The following is a 13,378-nucleotide window of genomic DNA, read 5'->3' as shown; positions in this document are numbered from 1 at the left end:
TACCAGCGAGCTGGGCGGGGCCGCTGCAGTCACGTGAGGAGCAAGACCGCCCCCCGTCCCAGGTCCGCGATGGTTCCCAGAACAGTCAATGAATGGTTACTAACGTCACCGGAGTGGCTGGGACTGTTAGAAGCACCGGAGTAAAGCAGCGAAGAAAAGAAAAGTTCCTGTTTCGTGGAGCTTAACTTTCTGTTGGAAGTAGACAGTCTATGAACAAGATCAACAAGTAAACGACATCTATTAGATGGTGTTAAAAGCGCTATGGAGGAAAAAATATATAGGAAAAGTAGAAAAAATAGGAAATGGGATGGGAAGGAAGGAAAGCGTAGTTCAGTTTTAAATGGGACCAGCGGAGGAGATTTCACTAAGAAGATGATATTTGAGCCCAGAAGACAAAGAGGCTCATGCTCTGTGTGTCACAGCCCAGACAGAGATCAGGCAGGAGATGAGGAGGGGTGAAGGCAGGAGGCAGACCGGATAGGGCTTCGTGGGTAGGGTGCCCACATAATATATAGACCACTCTGAGTCACTTCTGAGCAAAGGAAATGCTGTTAATACTTATGCCAAGGCAACAGGCATAAACTGTGGTAGTTGGTGTTTCAGGAGGTAAGTATGGTTACCCTTCATATAAAAGCCTTTGGCTTTTACTCTGAGGAAAATGAGAAACCATTGGACAGTTTTGAAAAGAGAAGCGTCACGAAGGGATAGTTGCTTTTTAATAACATCACTCTAACCGATCTGCTTAGAATAGACGTAGGGGCCAGGGCAGAAGCAGGCAAATCAGTTAGAGGGTTGTTGCAATAATGCAGATAAGAGATGATGGTGGCTTGGACTAGGGTGATAAACTGTGGTTGGACACTGGTTATATTTTAAAAATAGAGACAAAAAGAATTACTGATGGATTGGATGTGGGATATGAGAGGGAGTACTTGAGCATAACCTTAAGGTTTTTAACCTAAGCAACTGGGAAGGTGGGACGGCCACAAGAGGAGTAGGCTGTAGGTGTATGTTTAGGCATTTGATTTGGGGCAGATCAAGTTTGAGTTGCCTGTTTGATGTCCAAGCAGAGAGGTTACTATGTTGTTGTACATACAGTCTGAAGTTCAGAGTAGAGATCTGGGCTGAAGATACACCCTTGGAGCACTATTATACACTATTATATGGATGGTATTTTAAAACTAGGAGACTGAACCAACCAACAATAAAAAATAAATAAATAAATCTAGGAGATTGAGTGAGACCACCAAAGGAATAGGTGTAAGTGGGTGAAAAGAAGTCTGTGGACTGAATTTCTGGTCCTCAATGGAGCCTCCAGTCCACAGTGGCCTCTTGGCCATTCCTCCAACACCTTAGGGTGCTCCAGAGTTGAGACAAGAGATGAAGAAGAACCAGCAAAGGAGACTAAGCAATGACCCTTGGATTGACCATGGAAGGCACTGGTGACTTGATGAGCAGTTTCCCTTTTGCTGATGAGCAAAAGCTTGGGCTTGGTGAGTTTAAGAAGAAATGAGAGGAGGGGATTGGAAACAGCTAGTACAGACAACTTCTATAGAGAAGTTTTGCTATAAAGAAGAAACAACAAAGGAATGAAATGGTAATGGTATGTGTGTGGATTCAAGAAAATTCTTTTATTTTCCTTTTTAAGACAAGACAAATAAAAGAATAAAAACATATTTGTATACTAATGGGAATGACCCAATGGAAAGGGAAAGCGGGATGATGAGATAGGACCTAGTGGCAGGTTAACCTCAGCTAGGAGCACAATCAGCTCGTCTCTATTAATGAGAGGGAGGGCAGAACCTAGCGTGGTGGGTGGTTAGGAGCTTTGAGAGTCTTTTCTGATGCTTCCTGTCTTCTCAATGAATTCGGAAGCAAGGTAGTGAGCTGAGATAGAGATGGGAAGAGAAACCACTGGAGAGAGGGGGGAAGATTTAATAGTCATCTAGGACTGTGGGAGAGTGAGTGGACCGGAGGAAAAACCTGGTCTGAATGCAGGGAGGCATGAGTGCCCACTTGAGGTTCACGGCCATGAATTTGAAATGAGACTGTTTCTATGGGTGGATGGGTGTCCAGCCATGTTTAGCTGCTTGGGCAGGTTCAGGGTAGGTGGAGAGTTGCCTTTACCAAGGCTGTGATTTTGCCAGGAGTTGTGATAAAGTGAGGGGCAAAGGAGTGCTTTTCACTGATCGTGAACTTGAAGCTGGATGAGAAGGGAAGTGAGTGAGGGCAGTGGGCACAAGGCAGGATCAGTGTGTTAGGAGGTCCAGTGAGGTGGAGGATTGTTGGAGTTAGGGCATGACAAAGACCTTCTCCTTGACCAAACATCAGCCAGTTTCCTCTGAAACCTCTTCTGGACTAGGCCTCGACCTTGACCCCCATCCCTGCTGGGCCTGCCTAGCTCAGTTTAGAGAGAATCCCCCACCCAAAGCTTGATATCTGATCACCCTGGCCTGCCTTTAGCAAGAATCCTATTGAGTCTGTTTAGCTAGAGTCCCCCTAAACTTAGTGTTTCCTCTTAGTAATTTTCCATTCACTGACCCCCTCCTTCTGCTTGTTGGCTATAAACACTCAGCTGTCTTTGCTATATTTGGGGTTGAGCCCCATCTCTCTTCCCTATTGTGAGTCTTGACACCAATTGCCTAAATAAAGTCTTCCTTACCATTTTAGCAAGTGTCAGATTAATTTTTTTCCTCTACAGGTATAACTAGAAGTGGTGAATGAAAAGATGGAGGGTCCAAAGTAACTGGTAACGACAAGTCTAGGCATAACCATTGGGTGGGATGGAGGGTGAGATCTATGTAGAAGTGGAGTTTAAGCACCGGCCAGCCGAGTGTTGGAAGTCTCATCAATGTGGATACTGAAGACAACAAATATTGTGACAGGAGTGGTGTTGGAGAGACTCAGGAGCCAAGCTCCGTGTCATGGGTAGCAGAGATGACTACTAAAGATGCCACAAGTTAACTGCTCATGAGACCTTTCCCTGGCAAAGCCACATTTGTGCTACTTTGAGCCCCTTCCTCTCCTATGGAAATGTTGCGGATAATTTACAGCCAAAGACCAGTGGCAGGAAAACCGGTGTTCATTTCCTGAGGCTCAAACGACAGTTTATGAAAGTTAGGAAATTATTACTGAAGCTCTCCAAGCTTCAATTTCCTAATGTGAAAAATGGAAATAACAATGGTATCTACCTCACAAAGTGGTTATGCTTATTTAACGTAGTGCCCTATGCAAATAATTTATTGAACATTTCGGTATTTCAAGTGCCTAATTAGTTCACTGAACTCTCACAGCCACTTCCTGCCGGAGGGTCTAGTTAATCCCCATTTTACAGATGAGGAAACGTTGCCAGTTGGCGCTGATGGTGACGGTACCTGTAAAGAGTGAGGAGGTGGCCGTAACTCTCAGAGGTTCACAAATCCTGTGATCTCTGCTGGAGGACACAACACTTTGCCGGGAGGCTCAAAAGCTGGCGGCAAAGGAGGCCAATTAACGGCCGCCCGCGCCAGCAGGGTTCTCCCGGATCGGCGGCCAATGGCTCCCTCCGGTGGCGGAAGCGAAGGGCGCAGCTTGTGGGCTGGACTGGGCGCGAGGGGAGGGCCCCGCTGGGCTGAGGGCTGAGGCCGGGACCTGGTGGACTGTACAGGGATTCGAGAGGCTGGAGGACTAGGACTAGGTAAGGCGCGGACCGACGGGGCCCAGCGTTCCCCGCAGCGCACCTGTGACAGGTGCCGTGGCCCCGCCCACCTGCCGGAGGCCTTCCGCCGTCACGACACGCCCCTTTCAGCAGTGACTCCTCGGGCCGCCTTCGAGCCCCGAGTGGGGTCCTGCCCGCGCGGCAGGCGCTTGTTTGCACCGCGGTGATGGGCGCAGTGGGAACCGTGGCCCGCAGCCTGCCAAAGACGCACGTCTGAGGAGCGAACCCGGGCAGCATCCCGGTCGCACGTGGGGCGGGAGCCCGGCTGGCTGCTGGAGCCCGGAGGGGCGGGGCCTCCCCGGGCTCGCCCAAGGGGCGGGGCTGGGCCTGGGGACCAATGGGGCGCGTGTGTGCTGGGGCGGGGGGAGAGGCTCCGGGCCTGGCATCCCGGTAGCCGCAGCTGTCTTTTCCGGCACCCGCGCCCCCTCCGCCTGTAGCGGACCCTTCCAAATCCCGGGGATCAACCTCGAGCAGCTGCGTCCTCCGGTGGGTGAGTGAGCGCCCTGACACACCCGGGCTGTGGAGGGTGCGCCTGGCCGGGGAGAAGGAATCTCGGCCCCCTCCAACCTGCCCCGGGAGAAAGTGGGCAGGAACCGGTTGGGGGAGGAGGACCCACCTTGTGTTGCCGGCCGATGTTTTGGTATTGGTAGTCGAGGAATGGTTGGGATGGTAGAGTTTAGGGGCTGCGTTGTGTGGGTGGGAGGAATCTGGTGAGGTTAAGGACAGAGGAGCCTGTTCGAGATGGATTGAGGAAAAGGGTTGATGGATGATGGGGCTTTGGAAGATTCAGAAGTTTCTTATTGCCCTGAGCTGAGGTGATTGCATGGAGGATCTTGGGGGGCGGCTCAGGACTCCAGATGAGCAAGTGAAGAGGGCCTCCTGCCCATAACTCACTTCCCTTTTGAGGATTTGCTTCCTCTTGTGCTGGTTAAGAAGGGTGAGGATCTTTGCACCTTGCCACAGCCACTGTCATCCCTAGTCTCAGGCATATGGGGCAAGAGGTGGCCCCCAGGAGCTGTGAGGGCCTTGGTACCCAATGCTGAGGCCTGTAGAGTCTGCCATTGTTGGGGCAGTGGCCAGGACCAGGCTGCCCCCAACTAACACTTTGAGTTGCTGGTGAATATAAGTGAGTGTGTGTGTTTCCTTTTGGGGGAAGCTTTGGGGTGTTTGGTTAGAGGTGTTTTGGGGGGACTCCACGGAGCTGCTTTCCACTCAGCAAACTCTTTGCAGGCCTCGTAACCTCTGGTGACTTCCTCTGCCCGCTCTCAGCCATGGCCAGTGAGAACTCTCCTCTGTTGGCCTACCGGCTCCTGGGGGAGGAGGGAGTTGCCTTCCCTGCCAATGGGGCCGGAGGTCCTGGAGGGGCATCTGCCCGGAAACTCTCCACCTTCCTGGGTGTGGTGGTGCCCACGGTCCTGTCCATGTTCAGTATAGTTGTCTTCTTGAGGATTGGTGAGTGGGGGTCTTATTCAGGGGTGCAGTGGGAGGGATGGCTGGGACTGGGATGAAGTTGGGGAAGAGCCCTGGGAGAAGTGGGTAGATGAAGGGCTGGGGGAGGGGGCTCCCCATGGCCTTGTGTTTGGCTCTGCCCTGGAGGTAACTGATGACCAATGGGAAAGGGGGTGGGATGCATGAGCCACCATCTGACCTGCTTTACCACTCCTGTCCCAGGGTTCGTGGTGGGCCATGCTGGGCTGCTGCAGGCTTTGGCCATGCTCTTGGTTGCCTACTTCATCCTGGCACTCACCGTCCTCTCTGTCTGTGCCATCGCCACCAATGGAGCTGTGCGAGGGGGCGGAGCCTACTGTATCCTCCAACATCCGTGAACTGGGGTCTGGGCTCTTCTGTCATAAGGAGAAGGAGAGGGCCCCTCCCACCCCCCCGGGGGCGCAGGATAAGAGGGGGCAAGTTCCAATGAATGTCCAGCAGACAGGTTGGAATGGGGAAGGTGACCAATGTGGCCTTCCATGTTAGTTCCACTTTCCAGACCACCAGGGGCCTTCTCAGTTGCCATTTTGGCTCTCCTAACAGTCCTGTCAGTTAGGTAGTATTCATTTTACAGACGAGATTCCAGAGCATTGGTGACTTGTACAAAGTCACATGGCTTGGGAGTGGCTGCACTGGGACACACTGCCTCTGAGAACAGTCCTGGTGTGTTCAGGGAGGTGAGGCCTGGAGGGCCAGCTGCAGCATGCTTTGTGTTTGGGGCCATCCTCATGCTCCAGTTCAGTTTCTTTTCCCTTAACACTCACCTCCTGCTTCCACTTTTAGTCATGATCAGCCGGACCCTGGGGCCTGAGGTTGGGGGCAGCATTGGCCTCATGTTCTACCTGGCTAACGTCTGTGGCTGTGCAGTCTCCCTGCTGGGGCTGGTGGAGGCTGTGCTTGATGTCTTCGGGGCTGGTCTGTGTTCCCCACCCTGGTCAGGGCAGCTCTGAGGATTTGCAGGGTCTAGGATTCTGGGATCATGGCTGGTAGAGAAGCCCTCTCCAGGAGGGGTGTACGGTGGTTTCTCCAGCTCCTACTGTGTGCCTAGACTCTTGTAGACATCTGAGAGATTGTCCTGGCCCACGAGGAGCTTACCGTGTAGTCAGGGAGGCCAGACTAACACTCCCCAAATTGACAGAGCAAGAATAGTGGTACCCAGCAGGGAGGGCTAGGATGCTGGGATAGTTGGGTGGGGGAGTGGGAAAGATGGCTTCTATGAGGACAAGTGGACCGAAGATGGGGTCTGTCCCTGTTTTGAGTCATGGTTGGGGTCCCTCCTTGGAATGTGGCCTTCTAACTCTGTTCCTTCCTCTCTACAGATGCCACAGGGTCCAGTGGGCTCCGAGTCCTGCCCCAGGGCTACGGCTGGAATCTACTTTATGGCTCCCTGCTGCTGGGCCTGGTGGGCGGGGTCTGCACGCTGGGGGCTGGCCTCTATGCCCGGGCCTCCTTCCTCACATTCCTGCTGGTCTCTGGTTCCCTGGCCTCCGTGCTGATCAGCTTTGTGGCTGTGGGGCCCAGGGACATCCCCCTGACCCCTCAGCCTGGCCCCAATGGCTCCTCCCTGCCGCCCCAGGTCGGCCACTTCACTGGCTTCAACAGCAGCACTCTGAAGGCCAATTTGGGTGGTGAGCTGGGCACAAGAGTGCTGGGGTTCTCGAGGAGAGGGGTGGGCACATGGTAGGGGACAGGCCTCTGGAATCCCAGGTGAAAACAGATGTCAGGGAAAATCAGGGGCAGGACATCTGGACCTTGGAGTAATGCAGATTGATTAAGATCTGTTCGGCGTGTGTGGGCTGCTGTGTGTTTGGCCCAATGAGGTACAAGGGTGACCACAAGATAGTCCCTGCCCTAGAGGAACTTACTTACTTGGAGAGATAAGACGTACGTTCAGGAAACAAATTGCACAATAGGACTGAATGTGATTCAAGTAGACTCACAGAGGAGAATCTGTGAATCACAGAGGAGTCCAGAGGAGGGAGATCTGGGTATGGACTGGGGAGGGTGGGAGCTGGTGGAGCTAGAGCGGGCTGAGCTGGGTTGGGAAGTTCAGATAGGAGCGGGAGGGAAGGCATCTTAGGAAAGAGCGTTGATGAAGCGCTGGAGGGAGGACTGGAGCATCTGGGGGAGAAGGAGGTGATGAGGTTGGCTGAGCCAGTGTCAGATATGGGGTCAGGGCTGGGGTCTTGGTGAGGATGGTGGGGAGGCAGGTTGGGGTTTGGAATCTGAGGAGGGGGTGGCAGGGCCAAAATGCCTGGGTCCCTAGAAGGGATGCTGACACCCTCTCCTCCCTGAGAACGGTCCCATCCTCAGCTGGCTACGCCAAGGACTACACCACGGGGGCCATGATGACCTTTGCCAGCGTCTTTGCTGTCCTTTTTAATGGCTGCACGGGCATCATGGCTGGGGCCAATATGTCGGGTGAGAACCCCTGCCTGCCACCTCCTGGGATTGGGGGGCTGCCATCTTGTGCCCCTGTGGGGGCGCTGAGGGCTCAGGGATGGAGGGAGTGGTGGAGGGCTGACCTCTCTCCCTTTGCTCCCTTCCCTCCAGGGGAGTTGAAGGACCCTAGCCGGGCAATTCCTCTGGGCACGATCGTCGCTGTCGCCTATACTTTCTTCATCTACATCCTGCTTTTCTTCCTCTCCAGCTTCACCTGTGACAGGTGCCTGGGGAGGGGGTGAGCTTGGTCTTTAAAGGGGTGGGGTGGGGTGTTGGAACAAGGTTGGCACACCTGGATCATCAAGGGCAGCACAGGCTGGGGGGTAGATACTGAAGTTGTTGGGGTGCAGGGAAAAATCGGGACTGTCTGTCCCATTGGGAGAGCGTTGGAGCTGCTGCCTTCAGTGGGTAGGCTGGCTATGTGGTAATAGCCAACCTGCAGCCAGCATCTGCTTCGTGCCTGGTACTGTTGTAAGCACTTGGTTTGGGGGTGGGGTGGGGAAAAGTTTTCTAGTCAATTTGTATTTCCATAAATATTTGGCTTCTTGTGCATATACTGTTGGGAATGTGCACATGTGATTAAATTCAAAGCACCCCAATGACAGCCAAATCCCCCGTGAGTAGGGCAGATCAACCCCTGGGCACACTTGATCTGTTAATATGGTCCTTAAGATCGGGGCTAGGGTCTGTTGAGAATACCCAGTGCTTAACCTCACCCAGTGTTGAAAGCATTGTTCTCACCAGGACCCTAGGATGGTGCATATTTATTCTCTGGATCCTCTTCCTTTCCCTCCCTGTAGGACCCTGCTGCAGGAGGACTATGGGTTCTTCCGGGCCATCAGCCTGTGGCCCCCGCTGGTCTTGATTGGTATCTATGCCACGTCGCTCTCAGCCTCCATGAGCTCCCTCATCGGCGCCTCCCGCATCCTCCACGCCCTGGCCCAGGATGACCTCTTCGGTGCACTGTCCCCTGCCTCCTGCCTGGCTCTGGGCACGCCCTCCTATGTCTGTCTCGGTCCCCCGCTTGGCCCAGGCTGACGTGACTCCTGTGTTTCTGTTTGCACAGGAGTGATCCTGGCACCGGCCAAGGTTGTATCCCGAGGGGGGAACCCCTGGGGGGCTGTGCTCTATTCTTGGGGCCTAGTGCAGGTAAGCCTTCCTCTTCAAGCAGCCTTCCCCCTGCCCCTAAGCCCCTCCTGCTTATGCTTTTAGGACCAGAAAGGGTCATGTGGGTGCTGGGAGACAGGGCTGAAAAGACAGCATGTGTTGGCATTTGACGAGGTGGGGGGAATTGATGAAGGCCCAGCCTCTTGGTCCTTGTCCAGCTGGTGCTCCTGGCTGGGAAGCTGAACACACTGGCCGCTGTGGTCACTGTCTTCTACTTAGTGGCCTATGCTGCTGTGGACCTGTCCTGCCTGAGCCTGGAGTGGGCCTCGGCCCCCAACTTCCGGTGAGAGGAGAAGATGCTTGTGTCTGCAGAGAAAGAGAGGGAGGTGTGGGCAGGCCTCGGACCACAGTGGGAGAGGTCGGGGATAGAGTGGAGTGGCTCCGTATCAGGGCAGCCCTTCCTGAGCATCCTCCCTTCTCTGTCTGCCCGCAGTCCCACCTTCAGCCTGTTCTCCTGGCACACCTGCTTGCTGGGGGTGGCCTCCTGCCTGCTCATGATGTTTCTCATCAGCCCTGGGGCCGCTGGTGGCTCCCTGCTTCTCATGGGCCTGCTTTCCGCCCTGCTCACTGCTCGAGGAGGCCCCAGCAGCTGGGGCTACGTCAGCCAGGCCCTGCTTTTCCACCAGGTTGGTGGGGGGACTTGGAGGAGGGTGGGGAGGGGAGGGGAGGAGGCGGCCTGGGAACACCTACGCCCCAAGGAGGCCTCCTGTTCCCTCGGCTGGAGTTTCTTCCTGTCCGAGAGAGGTCGAGGGGGCTGTCCACCGGAGCCCATCTTCCCACGACCTCACCTTGTCCAGGTTCGTAAATATCTGCTCCGGTTGGATGTCCGGAAGGATCACGTGAAGTTCTGGCGGCCCCAGCTGCTGCTCCTGGTGGGGAACCCCCGGGGCGCACTGCCTCTGCTGCGGTTGGCCAACCAGCTCAAGAAAGGGGGCCTCTACGTGCTGGGCCACGTCACCCTGGGAGACCTCGGTCAGTTGCCCTCCACTCACCCCCAGCCTCTCTCTCCATCTCACTCTCAGATGCTCTTTGTGTTCTTTGCATCCCAGAGGCACCATCCTTCTTCCCAGCTGACCCTTCCTAGCAGCCACACCCTTGCCCAGATCTGTCTCTTCGGCCCACTTGCAATTTGGACTCTGGGAGAAAGTACTTGAGTCTGGGCCACATTTGCTGCCTACCTTCTCTGCAGACTGCCTGCCCTCGGACCCTGTGCAGCCGCAGTATGGGGCGTGGCTGAGCCTGGTGGACCGGGCCCAGGTGAAGGCCTTTGTGGACCTCACCCTCTCGCCCTCCGTGCGCCAGGGGGCTCAGCACCTGCTGCGGATCTCAGGCCTTGGTGAGCTGCTCCTGTCTAGGTCCCCCAACCTGCTCCATGAAAATCTCTGCTCCCTACCCCCAGAGAGCAAACCACAGATTGCAAACTCCAAAAGGAACCCACAATCTAGTGCATATAGAACTCAGTTCTCAAAAGATAAAGCACAGGGTGTGATAAGGTCTCCAAGGAGATGCCTTAAGGACTGGAGATGGAGTGACACTGGTTTTTGTTTTTTTCCTGACCCATAATTGGGGCACAGGCTCTGAAAAGCATGTTGTCTTGTTGGGGACAATGGGAGAAACATTTGAGGCTGGCAGCTGCCCTGTCAAATGTAGGGCAGATGCTTTTTAACCACCACAATTCAGAGGAAGGAAGACCATTATGCATTGATATGGCCGGCAATGTGATGAGATGGTATCTCAGCTGGGTCTCGAAAGGTGTGGAGAAATAGGAATTGGTGTAACAAGGCTCCCAGAAACCACAAAGGACGCGGAGGGTGTGTGGGACTGATGCTATTGTATGGAGTGGGACACTCCCAGCTTTGTGGCTGTGTCTTTGTGCGGAGGCCTCCAGCCCTGCACTCCTGCCTCCTCCAAATCCCTGCTCAGCCACCTCCTCCTTTCTCAGTCCTGGGACTGGGGTCTGTGCCCCCTCTGAGTGCGTACTTGGGCTGCATTTACAGTTTGGCTGAAGTTCAAGTGTTGGACGTTGCCCTGGTCAGTGTAAATCAGAACCTTGGAAAATGCTCAGGAGGGAGTGAGACTTGTTTAATTTGCAAGATCAGCTGGAGTTCCCACCTGCTAAAGTGTGTTGGGGGTGTTACTGAGCATTATGTGACAGACCCTGGAGCATCCAAGCTCTCTCCTCAGCTCCACCTTTTGTGAGGGATCCTGAGCCAAGAGACCACCACTTGCATGAAATTTACCCTGTGGGAAATGATTCAAATAAAAAGGGAAAGATTTCCTTTCAGTGATCAGTCCCCCAGCATGTCCAACTTGATTTACTGGTAGATTTTAAGTAACCTGTTTGTCTCCTGAGAAGGTCTTAGAAGAGGTCTGAGTCTTCCCATAAACTCAGCCCTGTTAAAGGAGGAATTACCTGATTCCATGCTGGTTGTTCAGGTACTGAAACCCAGGAGCTGTCAGCAGGGACTTGGGGCTTTGCAGCTGGTGCACATAGCAGCTTAGAGGCTCAGAGAATGGGCTCAGGTGCTGGACACATGGGGTTCGCCTGCTGGCCCCGGTGTCTACCAGCCATGAGCCTTTGGGCAAGTGACTTCATCGCTCTGGGCCTCAGGTTCCTTATCTGTAAAATGGGGTGAGTAATAGTCCCTACCTCATAGGGTTGCTTCAGGGATCAGATGAGTTAAAACACAAAGTGCTTTCAACAGGACAGAGCCCTCCCCTGGGTTAGAGTGCAGATGTTAGCTCTCAGGGGACTGTGCTTTGGTCGTGCCACCATTAGGGCTTTGCAGTTGTAGGAACAGATTGTGTAGCCCCAGCGCCGAGTTCTTATCCTCCCCTAGCAGGGCCCAGGCCCTGTTTCCCTGGGGAGTGAGGCCATGAGCTTGACTAATCAGGGGGTCCCACGTCTGCCCAGTGGAGTCAGACTCTTAGATCCCGTCACGAAAAAGATGTGCAGCTTGAAATCTAGAGTGAATGCATCCTACTGCAACAGACCAGACGTGCTCCTTAGTTAAAAGAATCCTAAGGCAAACTTTGCCTATTTAAGTGGGGGAGATTAGTTGTGGAGATAAATAAAATAAAAGCATGTGAAAGTGTTTGGGAAAACTAAAAGTCATTATGCAAATGTGCAAAGTGTTGCCTTAAGAGGCCAAGCACAGTGGAAATGTCATACCTAATGGCTGACACACGTCGCTGTCAGCGCGTGGGAGTGGGCGCCTGTCAGCGTGGTGTGAACTCAGCCTGTGAGTCTGATTCCTCTGTGAGTCTGATTTCTGCCCCTCTCTGCCCCCAGGTGGCATGAAGCCCAACACGCTGGTCCTGGGTTTCTATGATGATGCTGCACCTGAGGACCATTTCCTGACGGACCCAGCTTTCTCTGAGCCTGCAGATGGTACCCAGGAGGGTGGGTCCCCAGCCCTGAGCACCTTGTTTCCTCCACCCCGGGCTCCTGGGAGCCCCCGGGCTCTCAGTCCCCAGGACTACGTGGCCACGGTGGCAGATGCCCTGAAAATGAACAAGAATGTGGTTCTGGCCCGGGCCTGTGGGGCCCTGCCCCCCGAGCGGCTGAGCCGGGGGTCTGGGGGCACCTCTCAGCCGCATCACGTGGACGTGTGGCCCCTCAATCTGCTGCGGCCCCGGGGTGGGCCCGGCTATGTGGACGTCTGTGGCCTCTTCCTGCTGCAGATGGCAACCATCTTGGGCATGGTGCCCGCTTGGCACAGTGCCCGCCTCCGGATCTTCTTGTGCCTGGGGCCTCGGGAGGCCCCTGGGGCGGCTGAGGGGCGGCTCCGGGCACTGCTGAGCCAGCTAAGGATCCGGGCTGAGGTGCAGGAGGTGGTGTGGGGTGAGGGGGCTGGGTCCCAGGAGCCTGAGGAGGAGGAGGAAGGGGACTTCGTGAATGGCAGGCGGGGAGACGCTGAGGCAGAGGCCCTGGCATGCAGCGCCAACGCCCTGGTTCGGGCCCAGCAGGGGCGTGGCAGAGGAGGAGGGCCTGGTGGGCCAGAGGGTGGAGATGGCGAGCAGGGGCCCTCCACCGCCCTCACCTTCCTGTACCTGCCTCGGCCGCCTGCTGATCCTGCCCGTTACCCTCGCTACCTGGCGCTGCTGGAAATTCTGAGCCGTGATCTGGGCCCCACTCTGCTCATTCATGGCGTCACCCCTGTCACTTGCACTGATCTATGAAGCCGCTTTCCAAGTAGAGAGTGCCCAGGTTGGGCGGCCCACCTGGATTATCGGGTGAGGAAGGGAAGGGCCGCCTCCCGCCTGTCTCGCACATGGGACTCGGACCCTTGTGGAAGTATTAGGGGATCCTGGTCTCTGGCATCTCTCCCTCTCTGGGAGAGGGGCCTCGGTGCACTAACGCAGGGCAGCTGTCCCCACCAGGCTGGGGGAGGAAATCAGCAGTCCTCCCCTGCTGACCTCCCTCCCTTCACCGGTGCCTTGACGGGGGCTGGGTCTCCGCTTGTGACGCTAGGCTACCTCAGTCTCCCCTGCTCACCCAAGACTCCCTGACCCCTGAGGTTGTGATGTTTTTGTTCTGTTTTATTTTTCTAACTGCTGAACATGAATAAAAGACCAGAACACTAC

The 13,378-nt window shown here is 54.9% G+C and overlaps 1 protein-coding gene across 2 annotated transcripts; it reads left to right on the top strand.

Annotated features, from left to right (window-relative positions):
• The first annotated feature begins 4,046 nt into the window (after positions 1–4,046).
• Positions 4,047–13,377, top strand: SLC12A9 (solute carrier family 12 member 9). 2 transcript variants are annotated; one of them, XM_031432620.2, is made up of 14 exons: positions 4,047–4,180; positions 4,925–5,146; positions 5,366–5,500; positions 5,966–6,097; positions 6,502–6,810; positions 7,496–7,603; positions 7,736–7,847; positions 8,425–8,582; positions 8,691–8,773; positions 8,950–9,074; positions 9,225–9,417; positions 9,589–9,763; positions 9,981–10,127; positions 12,084–13,377. In XM_031432620.2, the coding sequence occupies exons 2-14, from the start codon at positions 4,966–4,968 to the stop codon at positions 12,971–12,973; spliced, it is 2,748 nt and encodes a 915-aa protein (XP_031288480.1). In that variant the 5' UTR covers positions 4,047–4,180; positions 4,925–4,965; the 3' UTR covers positions 12,974–13,377. The 2 variants fall into 2 exon arrangements, with proteins under 2 accessions (XP_031288480.1, XP_031288481.1); XM_031432621.2 differs by having other exon boundaries at positions 4,047–4,184.
• Position 13,378: the final 1 nt, after the last annotated feature.

Source organism: Camelus dromedarius, chromosome 24, assembly GCF_036321535.1.
Source record: "Camelus dromedarius isolate mCamDro1 chromosome 24, mCamDro1.pat, whole genome shotgun sequence".
NCBI lineage: Eukaryota > Metazoa > Chordata > Mammalia > Artiodactyla > Camelidae > Camelus > Camelus dromedarius.
The sequence above is the reverse complement of the archived record's forward strand: the minus strand, read 5'-3'. Positions and strand labels throughout refer to the sequence as shown.